The sequence below is a fragment of the Corvus moneduloides genome, chromosome 2 (genome assembly GCF_009650955.1).
Source record: "Corvus moneduloides isolate bCorMon1 chromosome 2, bCorMon1.pri, whole genome shotgun sequence".
NCBI lineage: Eukaryota > Metazoa > Chordata > Aves > Passeriformes > Corvidae > Corvus > Corvus moneduloides.
The window spans coordinates 54,108,506-54,127,328 of NC_045477.1; the positions used below are offsets into that span (position 1 = coordinate 54,108,506).

Here is an 18,823-nt window from a genome sequence, read left to right on the forward strand (position 1 = left end):
CCAGCCCTACCACTACAGGATTCTCATCCTAAAAGGTTTCTGTGTGTAGTTATCCAAAATATGAGAACTTTCTATAAAGGGATTCCTTAATTCTTCATTTCTTTTGACCTTGTGCTGATTGCATGAATGTCACACATTGTGTGTAGATATTGAGAACCCCCTAAAAAATATTTGGCTTCAGACTTATGGAAGCTGTATTACAGTAACTCTTTAGGATAATAATCTTTCTTGAAGCTTTGGATCAGGTGAATAGAACTTCAAAGAAGACAATAGTACATATATATGTGAAGAAGACCATGCACACTTGCCATTACTGGGATTTGACTTAGTATACATTGAATCAGAAAGTGATTTTTGGGTCATTGAGTCCATTCACCTGCAGTTGTCTTCTCTGAGTCTTCTCATAATTCAGCAAACTCATAATTTTTCTTAAAGAACCTCACTTTGAGAGTCCATCTCTTTTACTATTGAAATGTTTTTATGCCATGTGACGAGTACTCTTAGCCATTAACACTATGCCTGGAGTGCATGGAATCATAGAATCATCCAGGCTGGAAAAGACCTTTAAGATCACTGAGTCCAACCATTAACCTGGCACCACCAAGTTCACCACTAAACCGTGTCCCTCCCTAAACACAATAGAAGAGTGCTCAATCAGTGGTATGTGGTCTTGAATGACTGAAAACTCAGATCAGAGACATCTTGAGCAGTGTTCTGCATTTCTCCATCATCCTCCCTGATCTTTCTGTGCTTGTCTTGGCTTGAGAGAATTAGCAGGTTCAAATTCAAGTAGTAATAAAAATTATTATTTTGTAACTGATTTTTGAGACCATCACATTCTTGACACCACACATTTTAAATTAATTGTTTGTGAGCTATTAAATAAGAAACTTAATTTAAACATATGTAATTCATCTATAAATGTATTTTTTCTATATAAACATTTTCAATACATTTAGGTTATCAGTAGTTTCTGATTTGTTCTAGTGCCAGATGCTTCTACACATTGACCTCTTGTTTTTAACATCTTTTCTCTTTCTCCTCTTAGTTACAAGAAGCCAGACACAGAAAGGTATGAAGCACAAGCTCAAGGCCGCATGAAGCCACTCACTCCTTCTCAAATCAGTGTTCACATTGGAATGGACGATAGGAGGAGGGATTCTTCCAAAGCATCTCCCTGGGATCAGACTAGCCAAGTGTCCCTCTCTTCCTTGGCTTCAGACAGGCTGCCAAGAGGCAATGGTTTTATTGAGGAGGAAGGGGGCAAGTGGTCATTGCTCATAAATGGAGCAGATGAAGAACAGTACATCTGAAGCACTGGACTCTTGGTACAGAGGGAGATGTTCCTCCCCACCACTGAGGGGAAGGACTGATACTTCATCAACAGCTTCAGTGTTGTAAGTGAAGTATTTCTTCAGCTCATAAGACATTTGCAACTCAGCTCAGAGTTGGGTTGTATGGATTGTGGATTTTTTTCAGGTCACCAGTTATTTCTAGTTACGGAAATAATCTGTGGCACTATAATGAACTGGCTTGTTTGCACACAGCATTTTGTGAAATAATGTAAAATTGTAATTTTCGGAGTTTCTGAAAAAGAATTTCTTTCTCTGTGACTCTTTGCTAGGAACCAAATGTCATACTTTTCACTCTTTTAAACTTTATTACTTCAAGACTGCATGAAGCAAAAGTATTTTCAGAGCTGCCAAATATAAATTTCTGTCTAAATGAAATTAGCAATGGCATAAGGAACTCTGTAGTCGGAAGTTGAATTTTTACACAGAATTGTAACTAGACATGTCACTGTGAGAACACTTCGTGTTTAGGATTCATGGCATCTCCTGAGACGAAAAGTGCTTTGTTGTTTCACCTACTATAACTCTCTGAAAGGTCTTTTTCAAAGATTTTCACTTGCTTTGAGGTATTGCATCCTTTTGATGCACATTTCTATTGCTCTCCTAGATTTTCTCTTTTGCTCCTTATGAGGCCTTTTCCCCTTTTTCTTGCACAAGAGGTCTTCTATGAGTTATCATTATGCTTACAGATATTCCTGTCTGGGACAAACTCCTTGAAGTTACCAGGAATCTTTACATTCCTATTGAAGTCCATAAAGGCAGAACAATTCCTGGTCCCAGTTATCCAAGATACCTTGCAGGACCCAGGGAAGCTCCTAAGAGTTGGGCAGTTGTCTGTCTCTTTCCTTTGACAGAGTGAAGAATTTATGCCAGTGTGAGCAAAGGTGGTATTTACCTTGGTATGACTGAGCAGAACTAGCACTGGTGTGACTCCAGCATAGCTGCACAGAGTGAGTTTATTGCATAGCTTAACTCCAACTTGCTGGTTGCTTAAAATGGAGCTAAAAGTTTAAATTATAAAATGGCCTTAAAGGGGGCTTCTATTTGCTATCATATAAATAAATGCCAGGACTTGAACTAAGAAAATTTGTAATTTAAATTTGTATTTATGTTTTGCATTGGTTTTAGTTCCCCTCTTTACTTCGGTGAGAAATCAAAGTGCTGGACGACCCTTTTTTGCTTTAACATCTTTACCAAAGCTTGTAGTAATTTCATCCCTGTGGATGTCAGCTTCACCCCTTAATACTTTTTACAGTCAGGACAGTAGGAATCAACAGCTTTGGTGCACTGGATCCAGGCCCAGAGTGCTGTGTTGTCCAGGTGTGGGACTCTGATGTAAGCAAAGTTTTATAGTCTAATTTAGAAAGAAGAGGAAATACTGTGCTAAACAAAATTCAATAACTACTTCTTTTCATTGACTGAAATATAGAGCTGTTTCCAACACAGGTTCAAATCCTGCTTCTCCTAATGTAAAAATGAAAAACAAGTCAGAGAGGAAAAGAATTGTGCTTAAAGCATTGGACAGGTCTTCCTATTTTCTCAGCAGTGTCTTAAATTACAAACCAGTTTTAAAACTCTATGCAGGTAGAGATTGCTTTCACAGCGCACACACACTTTTCAAACATGCCATAGATGCATGTCCCTATGAGAAAGAAGGTCTGACATTTCACTATTCTGTGTTTTCTTACCAGTTCTTACAGTAAAAATATGTTGGGGGTTTTTTTGTTTGTTTTTTTCTTTTTCAAATCAAACAAATAACTGTGTGTCTTTGTTTTTCTTTTTTCTTGAAGGGTTCAGAATAAAAAGAGCATAAACAGAGGTTGTTGGATTGCAGGATACATATGTATGAGGGTTTGTGACTGCTTTGTGATCTGTTTCAGGGAAGATATTTAGGAGGGACAAAGAGACTGTGTTGTATTATGTTGAGGCAGGTGAGATTGCAGGCATGCTAAAGGGTGGAAATAGAATTCAGAATCCTCTTGGGAAATTGGACAGAACTAGCAAAGTTTGCAAACAGAGCAGAGAGGAATTAAAGGTCAATGCCGCTGGAAAAGGTCAGCTGGTTGTCTGGCATTCATTTTGTGACCCATTCTAACAACAGAGCAATGCTGCAAAATGAAGAGAAACATAGAGACGTATAAAGACTGTATCACCCATATGACATAAAATACCTCGTTGTGCTCTGGAGAGGCATCAGCTGAAATATCAGGTCTAGTTTTATATGTCATACTTGTTAGGAAAAAACAGGCAGTTCTGAGAAGAGCAATGGGATTTAACAGAAATCTAGAAAGTGTCAGAATATATGAGAATGAGAAATACAAGAAGATTGAATGAGTTTGAGTAGGTTTACCTACAGAATACCATAAGGAAGTACAGGTCTCAAGACACAAAGAGAACGATTTGTTCCTCTCATCTTTTCAGTGTCTTTTATGTTCATGGTGACTAGAACAAGAACATAATAGGCTTATTGAATCAAAGAATATTTAGATTAGTCACTAGGGAGGAACTGTATAACAGGAAAGATTGTGGAGCACTGGAAGAGATTGCAGAGGGGGGCTCTTCAGATGCACATGGCAATCAGGCACATATTTGGTGATAATGTGTTAGCCAGAGGTGAATCCTGCCTTGGGGCAGGCAGCTGCCCTACTCCAGCTCCTGAGCTCCCCAGATGGGCTTTCTCTTATTCTGTGAAAGTAATATGAACTGGAAAATTACTGGAGCAGAGGACTGACAGCACTATCCTGCTCTCAAGAGGTGCTGAAGAACCGGAAGAAAGATTGACTTATTTCATAATTTGAAATTAACTGGTAAATATGTTAAGGTTTGCTAATTATATTTGCATAATGTCTTAGACTTCAAACTGCTGTGAAACTTGCATAAATCATAGAATGGTTTGGGTTGAAAGAATCCTTAGAATTCATCTAGTCCAGCACCCCTGCCATGGGCAGGGACACCTTCCACTAGACTGGGTCGCTCAGAGCTCCATCCAACCTGGTCTTGAACACTTCCAGGGATGGGGCATCCACAACTTCTCTGGGCAACCTGTTCCACTGTCTCACCACCCTCATAGTAAATAATTTCTTCCTAATATTTAATGTAAACCTACCCTCTGTCAGTTTAAAGCCATTCCCCCTTGTCTAATCACTCCATGCCCTTGTCAGAAGTCCCTCTCCAGCTCCCTCTGTAGGCACTGGAGGGTGCTCTAAGGTCTCCTTGGAGCCTTCTCGCCTCCAGGCTGAACAGCCCCAACTCTCTCAGCCTGTCTTCATGGGAGAGGTTCTCCAACCCTCTGAGCAGCTTTATCGCCCTCCTTCTGTCGTTGTTCCAGCAGGTCCATGTCCTTCTTATGTTGAGGACCCCAGAGCTGGATGCAGCACTACAGGTGAGGTCTCACAGAGCAGAGCAGAGGGGCAGAATCTCGTCCCTCGCCCTGCTGGCCACACTGCGTTGGATGCAGCCCAGGACACAACTGGCTTCCTGAGCTGCGAGCACACATTGCTGGGTCATGTTAAACTCCTTGTCAAGCAACACCCCCAAGGCACAAATGTCTATGAGAAAGTTAGAATAGTTATACATAGTCAAGAAAAAGAAATATAGGTGATAGTCCTGACACTTGCGATCATGTGCTCTTGTTAAACTTGAGCTGTCTCACGGGAGGGGTGTATGAGGTGGAGCTCAGCATTTGCATTTCTGCATAGCCTAATTATAAACTTTTCCTTGTCTGCACTGGGCTGGCCTGCCTGCAGCCCCCAGCAGAGGGAGATGCTGGCCTGGGACTGCTGCCTGTGCTGCCCCTCCAGTTAAAGAGCTGGAGGAAGGTGCCTGAGAGGATGGACTCGTGGACTCCCTAAGCTCCGTGCCCCAGGTGCTCAGCAGTGTGCCACACTTGTCCTCTTTCCTAGGACTGGGTATTTTGATGGATTAGGCAGTGTGGAGCAACTTTTCAAATCTCAGTTTTGATCTTAGGTGTCTGCATTGTGCATGTTCTCCCAGCATGACTCAGTTGCTGCCTGTCTGACAGTAAGTGTTGATATATCTGATGATTTACAGGGGACATCCAGTCATTTTGCTCTGGGAAAAATTAATAAGTCTTTTGTTGTAACTTTTTAATTATTTTTTAATGAGCACAGAAGACATTAATGAATCAGGTCTTTGACTTTCATGTTATTTTTAGTGCAATAGCTCAGGAGTACTGTTGCCTGGGAAGTTTTTCAACTATTTTTCTTCTCATGTTATAGTTTTGCCATATAATTTTTTGGTGCCCTAAGTTCACAGGAAAGAAATTATTCCATTTCATTTCCTCCTCCTTTCCCCCTTTTTTCAAGCAAATAAGCTGTCTGATTTCTATCCAAGCTGATTACAACCTTTCTCTGCCTAAGTATTTGTTCAAGGATTGTATTTTATCTAAATGCACCTGTGTGTGAAGAAAAATAATGAGTAGGTGGTGAAATTATACAATGGTGTGCAGGGATGTGAAATCAGATAACACTGAAATGTCAGATTTAATTTCCTGTACTAAGATGCCAACAGCAAACGTGTTGGTTTTCAGTGGGAAATTGTTTGAGAGTCACAACAAAAGAAGTGGTGAAGCACAAAACATCCTGCTCACATGTGAGTCTCAGACAGACATAAGCACAGGAGGAGACAGATTAACTCCTCTCCTTGTCTCGAATTAAAAGCACCAAGGCTTTGCAGGCAAGTACAGCCCACCCACAGCCTCTCTGTGCAACGATCTGATTTTCATGATTGGTTTACCTTCATGCTTAAAAGGATGATTTCTGAAGTCTCCCCTGGTGTTGCAGGTGAAGGTGAAGGGATGTGGCAGGGGGAGGTGTGTTGTTTTCCCCCCGGGGTATTCAGCCACTCCAGGTGGAGGTGTGTCCCTGGGGCCTGTGCTGGTCAGTGCTGAGCAGTGCTGTGGTCCAGGGGCATCAGAGTGAGGTTTGGGTTGCAGGGCTATGCCACTTAGCAGCCAGCACCTCACCTCGTGGGGGACCACGAGATGTCACTGCAGGTCCAGCCCAAGCCACAGAAACCCTTTAATCTGTAAAGCATCTGAAGATCCAGTACATTCACTGCTGGTTACCAGCAAGGGGAAAAATGTAAAGGGGATAGTTTAATTCATGTCTAAAATTTTGCTCTGACAACATTATATAGCCCAGGAATAGATTTTAGGCTAGTGTGTGTTTGCCTTGAACTCTGAATTGGTACTTGGTATTATTTGATGCTTAAGTAAATCCTGAGCTGCACAGATGTGTCTGCTGAAATTGCTTTCTTCTTCCTTTGACAAGCTGAGATTCAAGAAGAAAAGCTGTGCTGAAAGAAGTCAAAGCAAGGTGCCTGCATCCTCAGGACAAACCTGCACCTTGTGGTGTGACCTTAAACTCCCCAGGGAGCGGAGGGTGCAAGACTGCTTGTTGAGTGGAGTTCTGTTTCAAGCAGACTCTTACCTTAGGGGAAGTCACAGCAACCCTGAGCTTTCCTAGAGGGCACCGCATGAGATTCTGCAACATCAAGCACTGTGAGCTGAGCCACTTGTACCCCACGAGCAGGTTGCCAGCAGGTTACATTCTGACAATGCTCATGTCCACCACACCCAGCTCACTCAGGCAGCACTGGCAAAATTTTACTTGCCAAGGCAAATCAGACCTTGCTCTGAAGCCTGCCCATGTGTTCAGCAGTGCAGGGAAGGGTGTGCAGTGCCAGGCCCTGCTCTGAGAGACTCGCCTGCATCCTCACAGAACGGGGCCTCCCTTGCAAGGGTTAATTTTATTTTAAGATACCTCTGCATTGCAGTTGCAAATCTGAGTGGCTGGGAGCAACCTGCTGAACGGGAAAGAGCTCATTAAATATGTACTGTCACTGATTTATAAGAGAGTGCAGAGACAATATAATTACAGTAATTATGTCAGAATCTTGCTGGAGAGTTGCCATTTGTGTTGGGAATTTTATCCTCTCGCTGTGGCAGGAGGATTTAAAAACCTGATACATCTGCCAATAATTTGTGCCACAACTAACTTACTCCGAAGCCTTTGTTTGATCATTCTCTTTACAGATGATGGAGCTTTTTAAGTGTATTATCATCTTAGGGATTAACAAGAGGTGGGCAAGGCTTTTGGATAGCATGCTGCTTTCTTCATGTCCATAGGGGAGGCAAATTTGGGCTGTAAAAGGGACCTGGCCAACACTACTCTGGCCAAGGCCATGTTACAGGGAGAAAGTTTGAACCAGTAGCTCAACGAGAAGCTGCTGGAAGGGTGGTTTGGGTGGAAGATGCCTGTACTCATCTGCTTCTGCTGGTGCAGGTACCCACAGGTGGGACAGGTGGGCTGAGAAAGTGTGTGTAAGGTGAGGTGTAAGCTCTTCTCTGGACTCGCTCAGAACCTCGATGTCTTTTTTGTAGTGAGGGGCACGAAACTGAACCCAGGATCTGAGATGTGGCCTCACCAGTGCTGAGTACAGGGGTACAATCACTGCCCTGGTCCTGCTGGCCACACTATTGCTGATACAGGCCAGGATGCCATCGGCCTTCTTGGCCACCTGGGCATACTCTGGCTCATGTTCAGCTGCTGTACCAGGTCCTTTTCTTCTCAGCCACTTTCCAGCTTCTCTTCCCCCAGCCTGTAGCATTGCAAGGCATTGCTGTGACCCAAATGCAGGGCTGAGAGAAACTAGGACATGAAGGTTGCTTTTATAGGGAGAGGGCACTTGGATTTTTGGGCCACTAGGGCAGTTTGCTGGAGGATCCCAGAGAGCGAAAAGCCTCAGTCATTCAGAGGAATGCCAGGGTCTGACCAGCACCCACCCCAGCCTACAGCTGGAGCCAGGAGAACCCTAAAACCTGCAAGTCCAAGGTAGGTTTCACATAGCACCTCTGCGCCAAAAGAGATGTCAGATCAGGACTCCTTTCCCCAAGGGAACCATTAACCAGTTATTAATGGTTACAGTAACAACTTCACAAGCTTAAATAGAAGAGAGGAAATCGGAATTCCGCAGGAAATTCTCCCTTCTGAACACAGTAAGCTGTAGGAAAAGGTCCTCTTGAATAAATAATGAGCAGGTTGGACAAATATAAGCAGAAAAATAGGCTTGCTCTCAAGATGTCTTTAAAGTAACAAGAAAAGCAACTTTGCTTGGAGAGTTTGGTCCAGGATCTAAGGCCAGAGAGGGCAGGACATGGAGGGGGAAAACAAGGCTGAGCCTAAAGCGGCCTCACTATCTTCCTCCTTTGAAAAGTGTTGAATTCTAAGGAAAAGCACGCGTTGATTTGATAATGCTGTCATTGCTGTTGTTAATGTTGTTAAATAACTCCCTGTGCAGTTATTAAATGTAAGCCCTGAGATAAAGTTGCTTTATAGCAATAAAACATCAAGCCACTTCAGTGAGGAAAGCTTTGGTTGCATCTTACACAAAGATGGGCTAAAGCACAGGTGAAGTGACCTGAGCAGTGTCTGACCCCAGCAGGAACAAGGATGTTTTGGATTTCAGCTGTCTCTTCATCACCATCTTGCTTTGTTCTCCTGATTGCCTGACTTGTTTGTAAAAAAAACCCAAAAACCACCAATAAAATAAAAATTGAATTAAAAAAACCTAACTTCTAGCTTCTTAGTAACAAATGAACAAAAACATAACTCGCCAGCAGACAGGTATTGGTCTCTGATTCAGAGATGTATGACTGTTTTTCCATCTTCTTCATCCTCCCCATTCTCATCAGCTCTTCCATCATTTTCAGCATCTCGTATGAGTAAGTCAGGAAAGAAATCTGTTGGAAACCCCTGTAACAAGAGACCTGAAGGGGAATGAGATGAGCAGATTTAGGGTTCTGTTACGGTGAGTGTATTTGTGCATCGTTTACCCATCTGCGCTGATGACAGCACTTCCTCTGCGTGCTCTCCTTCTGCTTACCTCTTTACTAATTAAATTACATGTTTAGGAATGGCAGTGGGTGTGATGAGGATGAGAGCACCTACACCAGCATTAACACGCTCCCTGTTGAATTTGCTGTGCTGTACACACACACATCTGGTGCTGTGAATGGCTGCAGTGTTTTTGCAATGTGCATGCACTGGCTTCAGCAAAAAAGAACTTTTAATACACAAGAACCAAAAAAGCCAGAGACAGAAATGGCTTTTTTAAAAAATTTTCTTTCATCTGGTGAGTTGTTCGGACAGATGCTGGGGCACAGAGCAAGCCACTAGAGTCCATGACTCTTGTCTACCACTCACCCTGCTATCCATTCCCTGGTAGCTCCATGTGATCAAGCAGTTCTCACAGCCTTGGTTCATTGCTGCTCTTGCAGGTGGTTGTAGTGTCAAACCCATTAGACCCTCTCATTTATTTATCCTGTGACCAGCCATGACAGTGCAACTTACAGCCCTGCATGCCCTTGTGTACCTACATCTCTTTTTCTATCTGGGCTTAAAAACTATTAGGCAGTCCTTCTTGCATGGGTTTCTTTCTATTTTGCCTTTTTCCCCATCCTATTTTCCACACTAAACAAGTTCAGACTTTTTTCAAAAACCCGTTTTTAATTTGTTTTATTAATATTTTCAGGTTCTAGTTTGGACTTTCCCACTGTATGGCAGTCTTTAATCTTAGTATTAAAATGCTAGTGCAGGATTTATGTGATACTGCTTGCAGAAGGAATGGAAAACTCCAGTGTGAAAAGTGACTGCAAAGGACTACTGAAAGATGTATCTGTCTGGTTTTGTGAAGAAAATGATACAGCTCCTAAACTGCCGGTAAAGCTTTTTCATTGCTTCAGGAATGGCCCAGCTCTTGTTTCCCTCTGGGTTCATTAGCATTTGGCTGAATCCCAGTTCCTTGTGAAAATAATTAATTGCAGAAAAGCTATCTTTTTTAGTGTTACTCAGCCCCAACTGTATTTACCACAAAAGCAATTACCACAGAGCTGGGAGATGGCTTTCCCACTCAGAAAGACTGGTTTGACTACAGGAAGAGCCAGGAATCAGAATTTCCCATGGCCTCAGAAAGCTGAGGAATGCATTTCAGCCACAAAAGCCCATGTGGACATCCTGTCTTTCTGCCCATGTCAGATCTGCTGTTCCCACCATCAGTGGTCCTGTACCAAGGATCACATGGTACCATGTTGGGAATTTGCATTTCCTGTCACTGTACGGGAATGTGCTGCTTCTCCCTGCCTCCAGAAGTTGAGAATTGGAGAGAGGTCCCCTCTTCTCCATGTCACTTCATTGTTAAGAAAGCTTTAATGTGAAAGAGCAATGAGCTAAGAGCAATTGGGTTCACAGAGTCACAGAATGGTTGAAGTTGAGAGGGACCTCCGGATGTCATCTGGGCCAATCTCCCGTGCTCAAGCAGGGCCACCTAGACCCAATCACCCAGGACCATTTCCAGACGGCTTTTGAAAACTGGCAACCTCTGTCAGTGTTTGGTGACCCCCACAGTGGCAGTTTCCTGATGTTCAGGGGGAAGTTCCCGTTTCAGTTTGTGCCCATAGCCTCTGGTCCTCACACTGGCCACCAATGGAATGAGCCTGGCTGGCTCCTCTTTGCACCCTCCCTTCAGGTATTTATACACATTGATGAGATCCCTCTGAGCCTTCTCTTCTTCTGAACAGTCACAGCTCTCTGAGCATTTCCTCACAGGAGAGATGCACCACTACCTTCATCATCTTCATGGCCCTTCGCTGGAGTCTCTCTTGTACCGGGGAGTCCAAGACTGGATCCAGCACTCCAGGAGTGGCCTCACCAGAGCTGAGCAGATAGGAAGGATCACCTCCTTCAATCTGTTGGCAACACCTCTCCTAATGCAGCCCAGGATACCATTCACTTTCTTTGTCCTAAGTGTACTTTGTTGGCTTATGATCAACTTGGTGTCCAGCAGGACCCCCAGGTGCTTTTCTGCCAAGCTGTTTCCCAGATGGATAGCCCTCAGCATGGACTGGTGCCTCAGATTGTTCTTCACCAAGTGCAGGACTTTGCACTTCCTGTTGAACTTCATGACGTACCTTCCAGCCCATTTCTCCAGCCTGTTGTGGTCTCTCTGGATGGCAGCACAACCCTCTGGCATAGCAGCCACCTCTGCCTGTTTGCCATCAGCAAACTTGCTGTGGGTGCACTCTGCCCCATCACCCAGGTTAACCCTTTGCAGAGTCAGCTCAGTGATACAGACTTGGTGGTCTCAGGTCTTTCCAGCACACTCAGAGGACTCTCTTCCAGCAGAGACACTGCTTCCTGAAAGGCTGTTGATCCTGGAGCTTAGCTATGATTTTCAGGATATTTAGTCAAACTTGGTTAAAAAAAAGAAAAGACAACACTAATTACAGCTTAATAAGAGACATCCTTTTCTCCAGCTCCTTGTAGGCTGTGGCTGATATTTAAAAGCAACAAGAGGCTGATTTTGTCTCTCACTGCTGTTTTCTTCTGGCCATTTCTGGGGAATGAGAGGGCAGCCATACCATGGATGATCTCTACCACTGATTGCAGTTTCAGTGCTGGACATGTAAAGGCCATGATGACAACCATAGCAGAGTTGCTCAGTGAGTTAAACTGGCTGGGTCCATTTCCATTACAAACATTAATTGATAAATGAGGAGGACAGAATTACTGATGACATCTAACACAAGAAATACTGTCACCAAGTAAGTTGTTCAGAACATATAATAAACCAAATGATGAGAATTTACTGGTGTCAGTGTCTGTTTCTTCCAGATTAACCCATAAATTTGGTTTGGTATTGCTGAGAGTGGGAATGCTTTTGCTGAGGCAGTAATAAACCCTAGGCTCCTGCAAGACTCTAATAAAAACTTGTCTAGCAGTGTAGCAGTGAGAAACTGCTGCATACCCAGGGTGCCCAGGAAGGCCCTGGGGCAGCTACCAGCAGGCTGCTGCCAAGAGTTTCTTGTGTTTCTTGTGTTCGCTGTCCTAGTGCAGCCCTGCTTCGTGCCAGCCCTGGGAGTGGTGTGGAAAGGTCAGAAAGGGCCCTTTGGAGCAGGAACACGGCAGTGCACAACAGGAGCATGAGGCTGCACTGATGCCCCCTTCTTCACCTGCTTTGCACTGGCTTTTCTTTTTGTGGACATGCCTTGGAGCTGGTTGTGGTGTTGGTGTCCCTTGCTGAAATCATCCTTTAGCATGGGAGGATTTTCACAGAACAGTGACCTAAAAATCATGCAGGACCTCTTTGATAGATTTGCAGGTACTAAATACTTATAATCCCTTGGAAATGGCTGGCTGACTGGCACTCAGCACAAAACCCTGCAGAATACCTTGGTTAAAGGGGAATTAAGGTTGCCTCTGGTACATTCTGTTTAGGGCTACATACTCCAAACCTCTGAAGACTTGAAAAGGGCTAGCATTTAAAACTAAATTTCTGGAAATCAGGGAATGCTGACCACTTAAAACAGGATACACTATTCATGAAAACACAGCTAGCTTCTTTTGAGGCCTCCTGAATTTTGTAGTAGAGGGGACTGGTGGCTTCATCTGTGCCCCTCAGGACTCTACAGACCTTTTTCATTTGTGTCTCTGCTCACTTCTTTTTCAGGCTGAACTCTACAGGACCTGTCCCACATTTTCTGTTCCCTGGCTGGTTGGATTGACCACTCCTGCTCTGCCCACCCATGACTCCCCCTTTTCCCTGGCTGGGGCTTTCCCCCACCTTCCTGGCCCCACTTTGCATCCTTGCAATGGGCGAGTTGCAAGGAGCCTAGTGCTGCCCTCCAACTCTCCTGTGGCTCCTTGGCCCCAGCTACCTTCAGGGCTCAGCTCAGCCCTTCCAGATTCTTGTGGAAAAATGACATTATTTCTTGAACAACTCAGCACTGATCTCATAGGAATTGTGAACCCACTAAAATCTAATATTCAGAGCTTTTCTCTTATAATGAAACTAAGGCAACTGGGTGCAGTTGTCATTGTCCTAAGGACAGTAGGTCTTCAGGGAGTCCAAGGGAGAAAACCAGCCCTATCCTAAGAACCTGTGAGTGAAATCATCCTGCAACCCCTAAGCAGCATGTCCCTGCTTGGGGACATGGTAAAATGGGCAGAGTAATGAAAAATATTTCTGCTGCCATCACAAAGTCTTTAACATGGAAAGCAAAAGGAATGTCTGTGCAGCTTCAGAATTGCTCTGGACCTGAAATAAAAGCAGAGTCACTTGGCCTTTTTTTTTTTTCCACACTGGTCATTAAATCCAGCTAGCTCAGGAAACCATCTTCATTCCTGCTGGAAAAACATGTGAAAAAATCATCAAGGCACTTTGAAATGACTACAAATGCCTACAAGAGTCTAAAAATACACAGCACTGACAATGTGGGCAGCAGCAGTTATTGTCTCTGTGCTGGAGGCTGCAAACTGATAATTTCACATGCCAGCATTAAACTGAGGAGTCTGACATCTCTACCCCCAATACAAATCATTTTAGCAATGAAGCTTTACCTGTATTTGTCACTGTTATTTGCTGCTCAGTGGGAAACTGGCACATCATGAGGAGGGTTGTGCTGGCCACAGCTGCCACCCACTTGGGTTTTCCGGGCTGTGTCCTCTCTTTCCAGCCAGCCCCTCTGCCTGCTTTATTTTGGCGTATTTTCTCTATGCCTCAAAGTGTCTAGCTGTAGGTTATACCATAATCTGCTGCTTGCCTCTGCATAGGCTGCCGTGAACCAGGAAATCCCAAGTGGAGGAGGAAGGCTTGGGGCTGAGCAGGGCTGGGTTGCTCCAGCACAGGATTCAATGTGAGGGCTGAGATCTTGAAATGGCAATTAAGATCACAAGGAGGACAACCCAGAAGGAGGATAGTACATTCCTTGTGTGCTCTCTAGGGCCAGTTAGGTGTGGGGACCTGAGACAGAGTGCCACAAGCTGCTCCTTGCCAGCCTCAAATATGCCCAGCTAAGGATTTACATGAACTCCATGGTCTTCTCCACAGCTGGGGCTGCAGATCTTTACTCACTCAGGATCAAGAAAGCCATGTTCTGGAAAGCAGGGCTCTCTGGAGGACTCCCCAGGAAAGCCATGGACCATGACTCCGGAGAGTCCTGGAGTCAGCTGTCACCCTTGGACTGGCAAAAGAAAACTTCAGGTGTTAAAAAACTGGTTCAGTCTTGTGAAAAAACTGTATTTTGAATCAGTTGTAGTAAGTGTTCTGTTTAAATGGAAGATAAGGATATACCATAACTAATGGTCCAAACAGTAGACTAAGGAGATGGAACATGATCACCTTTGATTTAACATAGGCTCACAACTGATAAATATCTGCAAGAGAGTGGGTCAAAAGTAAAAAGCATCACATTTTAATCTGTCACAGAGATACATATGCCAGGAGCCATAAGAGACAGTGGCGTGGATTAGGATGACCAGTTGTCGCCACACTTTTTGAAAGCTACTGTTTCTGGGTGTTCTTAGTGCTGTTGGCAGGCTGGTGCCACGGATGGAGTGGAGATCTGCCACAAAATAATCTTTCATCCTTAACCTCTCAGCCCCTCTTTGTGTTCTGTTCCTTAAAATGGCAACAGTTTCCTTTGCACAGCTCTTGGGAGAGCAGCGGGGTACGTGCACCAATGTCTGTGAGACCTTGGAATGGAAAATACCATGTGCCGTATCAGAATACAATGCCTGGGGACAGGGGCTAGTGGTGAAAATGGCAGTTTTAGATTAATGGTTGGACTCAATGATCTTAGAGATCTCTTCTAACCTGTGATTCTGTGTAAGTGTACCATATAAGTACCATGAAAGTGGAAAGCACCCTTCTGCTCTGCTGCTGCTGCTGCTTTCCAGCAGGCTGGAGCAGGGCTGATGGTTCCCTGTGGGGGGATCCTTGCAGATTCTGTTGTTTATGCCTTCATTAGAAGGAAGATCAGTTAACATAAATTGGTGGATGCTTCAAGCGATATCTACCCCGTTAATCAGTTCTACCTCTATCAGCCCTCAGGGTCGCATCTGCTCTCAGGGAAGTGCTGCTCCTGAGTGAACAGGGCAAAAGCTCAGGTCACAGATCATTTCTTCATCTCTCAATTGCACAGTGCTAAAGACTTTCCAGCAGGCTGCTGCTTGGCTGGCTTTTTAAATTAAACATTGCTGTTAATTGCATAGATGTAAATCTGAGTGCCACAGAGAAGAAATACATTGTGTATCTTGGTATGATGTAAAGACAATGTAGGTCACTTCATACACACATTTGGTGCCTATATGACAGGTATGAATTAAGTGGGGGATGTATAGCTTTTTCTTCAGTGGATTTGGTGCATTTGGGCTGCAGCTTGAAAGTGCAAGGGGATGTGCAGGGAGAGCTGGTTTTCTGTTGTTAAGTCAGCAGAGAGACTGTGTGCTCACAAAAGGGGCACTTGCTGAGCTCCCAGGGAGACTTTACCTTGGTTCACACTTCTTTATTCCCTCCTGCAGTACAACAGTCAAGCCGCAAATTTTGAGGAACAGGAAAGAAAATCCATACACAAACTGAAAATTTACTGTCAGGTAGAGCAGCCAAATAACAGCTTTTCAACCCAATTTCCATTTAGGTGTTCTCAGGCTAGCTTAGCAGAGCTCTGGAAAGGTAACATGCACATGAAGATGAAGAGTAATAACAGTAATTCTTCTTGAAAAGCTCCCACGCCAGAACACTCAGAAAGCTGTGCTGCAGGATAACAAAATCATGATGCTGTAACTCACGTTAAAAATGTAGAGGGTGAACAGTCGTGTTGCTATCTGCACCAAAAAAATACCATTCTTAACTAATTTTTTCATGTGTTCTTGAGAAGTCTGGTGAGGCACAGGATGCTGATGAAGGTGGTGATGGCAAGGAAGGTTTGTTGTCACAGACCCATGCTGAGGTTACCTGTTTCCACAGCCTTAAAGCTGAGATTTGGTAAATCCGTAGCTGCACAGCTCCTGCCCTTAGTCATTAACACAGCACTTCTAATAGCAGGGGCAGTGCAGGGAGGTGACAGTGTTTTGCCTGCACTGCACACACTGACTGGTTCCTGGGCACTTTTCCTCTCTATGTGTCTGTGTCTGTGTACACACACACACAGAGCAGTGCACACCCAACAATCACAAAGAAGAAGAGCACAATTTGCACCCCAGGGAAACTGGTTGCTTGCTTGGTGGTTCTGTGTCATGTATTGCAAACCTGAAGAACCAAGGTACAACCTGTGCTTATCTTTACATCTCCAGGGCTGCCACGGTGGTTTTGAAGATCCTGGGTGCAAACCTCTATTGTCTTTTATTTTGACAAAAGCCCACGTCATGAAGGGGAGGTGTACTTGTGCTCAAATTCACCACTTCCTCTGAGTGCTCCCCTTGCTTGCTTCTCATGCCTGCTGTGAACCAGCAATAGCAGAATCCCAGTTTTAATTGTGAATATGGATTTATATGGGACTTCGGATCCTCTGAGGGCCTGCACAGACTGAGTGAATCACTGGATCAGGACAAAAACCTTCCCAAACATCCCCAGATGTCATCTGGAACTCCCTCTCTTTCTGCAGATCATGCTCTTAGTTCAATCAATAAAGTATTTTAAAAAATAGAAAAGAGGGGAGAAATAGAGAGAGGAAAGGGAGAAATAGAGAAATTTGCAGCATTATAGAATTGTTTTAAAAATACAGTTTCTTCGTGGCTCTTCTCTTCTTTAACGCACATTAGATGTTAATTTCTGTAGGATTCAAGTGTGGTTATATTTTCCCATCTGGTATTTTCAGTCACAGTATTTTAATTTTTCCTTTAATTTCCGTGGAAACTCTCTGCATTGGCTTTTCAACAATTCAGTCAGATTTACTGCAAAAACAGCAGCAGAATTTCTATATATGGCTGGATGGTCTGCACACCTCCAATTTCCCATGATGCACAGAACTGCCTTACAGGTTTTTTGCATTCCTCCTACGCAATGGGTGACACATAGAGTCAATAATTACAGCTAAATATACACATATGTATACTGAATAAATTTAATTTTCTTCTGTCACTCTTACTATTCTGGTTTGTGACACATCTAGACGTGTCAGTTGACTTAAATGACTTTTTGCCATTTTGCATGTTCTGTCTCTCCCACGAGTTAGCTCCACAGCTGTGTCAGGAATGCTTTCTGATGACACTGCTGCATTTCAAAATTGTGCAGGTGAGCTCAGGAGCTATTTCTTTCTCTCATCCAAATATTTAAGCTGATTTGTCACTACTGACTCAATCTCTTTATTACTTTGTGTGGAAGTTGTCACCCCTCTGTAAGACACTTTGGGCTTTGGGATGTTCTGTGGTTTTAGAAGAACAAAGCTGCAGCCCATAATTTCCACTTTTGTTGTGGCCTGGAGCAGAAAATGTCCTGCTGTGAATTGCTTAAGCAGAAGCTTTGAAAGAAAAAACAACATTAAGTTAATGTAAATAAAATCCTAGAAGTAAAGTGATGGTGGTGCAACACCAGTGCTGGGATAAATAAGAAAAACAGCTTAGAGAGTTTACACAGAGCACTACAGGTACAGCTGCTTTTGAGGCACAGGTGGGCTTGGCAGCTTCTTTAGATCCTTCCACTCTAGGGGAGTTCTTCTGTCAATCATCTTCACTTCTTCAGACATGTACAATTCTTTTCTGGTCCCTCCAGCCAACCTGCCCCAGATCAGCAGACTTGCTGTTCCAAGAGAGGTGTGTATTTTTTCACTCTGAATGTCACATCTTAACAGCCTCCCTGTGCATGTCGCAGAGGTGATAAATGTAACTGTGCCTTTTTTTTTTTTATATGGGAGTTATTTTATTTGTTTCTCTCATTACTGTACCACTCCAGAGAGTTAGCAGAGATCTCTTTCATGACTGAAATTCATCCTCAGTCCAGAGCTGCTGGACACAGAGCAGGTGCCCTCGACCTTCCCACTTCAAAAACCCAGCCCTGGAAAGCCTCTTGCCTGTGGTCTCTCCCCAGCAATGCCACTCTGAAGCTACCAGGTGGATGGAATGTTTTTGGGGGAGCTACCAGCAGTCTAAAACCATATAGGTATATGCTTTTCTCTGAACTTCTGGCTCCTCTGTGCTGCACTGTGTAGTGCCTTAAACTTCACACCAGTTGTATTGTCACCAACAGCACCAGAGAAACACCGCTCTGCTCTGCTGTGACAGCAGTGACTAGCAGCTCTCCTAAGAGCATTTCATGTGCTTCAAGCTCTTTGCCAGAGAGAGCATACCTAATTTTAGTTTAAATGGATGTTAATTTGACATGTGGATTTGAATAACTGAGATAAATTCTTGGCTTTTTGACATTAAAATTTATTAAGTGACAAGTGCTTTTTGAGTACTGTTATTTTCTGAAAGGTTCTTTTTCTCTGTAGCACCTAATAATAAAGCTCTAACACATAAGAGTCCCAAATTCGTAAAAAGTTGCACTGAATGGTCTAATAGGTCATTTTCATCTCTGCCTTACATGGCAATTATAGAGTAATAATAACCAAGGTTGCAAAATATTCCTACCCTAGCTGAATCAGCTGGCTTTTCTTTATGGACTGGTTATTCATTGAA

The 18,823-nt window shown here is 43.7% G+C and overlaps 1 protein-coding gene and 1 long non-coding RNA gene across 5 annotated transcripts in view; both read left to right on the forward strand.

Moving 5' to 3' along the window:
• Nucleotides 1-3,182, forward strand: part of ATP7B (ATPase copper transporting beta) — a 43,190-nt gene extending 40,008 nt beyond the window's left edge. For all 4 annotated transcript variants that reach the window (XM_032099689.1, XM_032099687.1, XM_032099688.1 and 1 more), the window contains exon 21: nucleotides 1,049-3,182. In XM_032099689.1, the coding sequence (XP_031955580.1) occupies nucleotides 1,049-1,313 (265 nt within the window). In that variant the 3' untranslated portion in view covers nucleotides 1,314-3,182. The remainder of the gene's footprint in view (nucleotides 1-1,048) is intronic.
• Nucleotides 3,183-4,743: 1,561 nt separating this feature from the next.
• On the forward strand, nucleotides 4,744-12,013 carry LOC116439738. Its single transcript, XR_004238254.1, has 2 exons — nucleotides 4,744-9,182; nucleotides 9,906-12,013. It is a non-coding gene; the product is annotated as an uncharacterized LOC116439738 (long non-coding RNA).
• The last annotated feature ends 6,810 nt before the right edge of the window (nucleotides 12,014-18,823 follow it).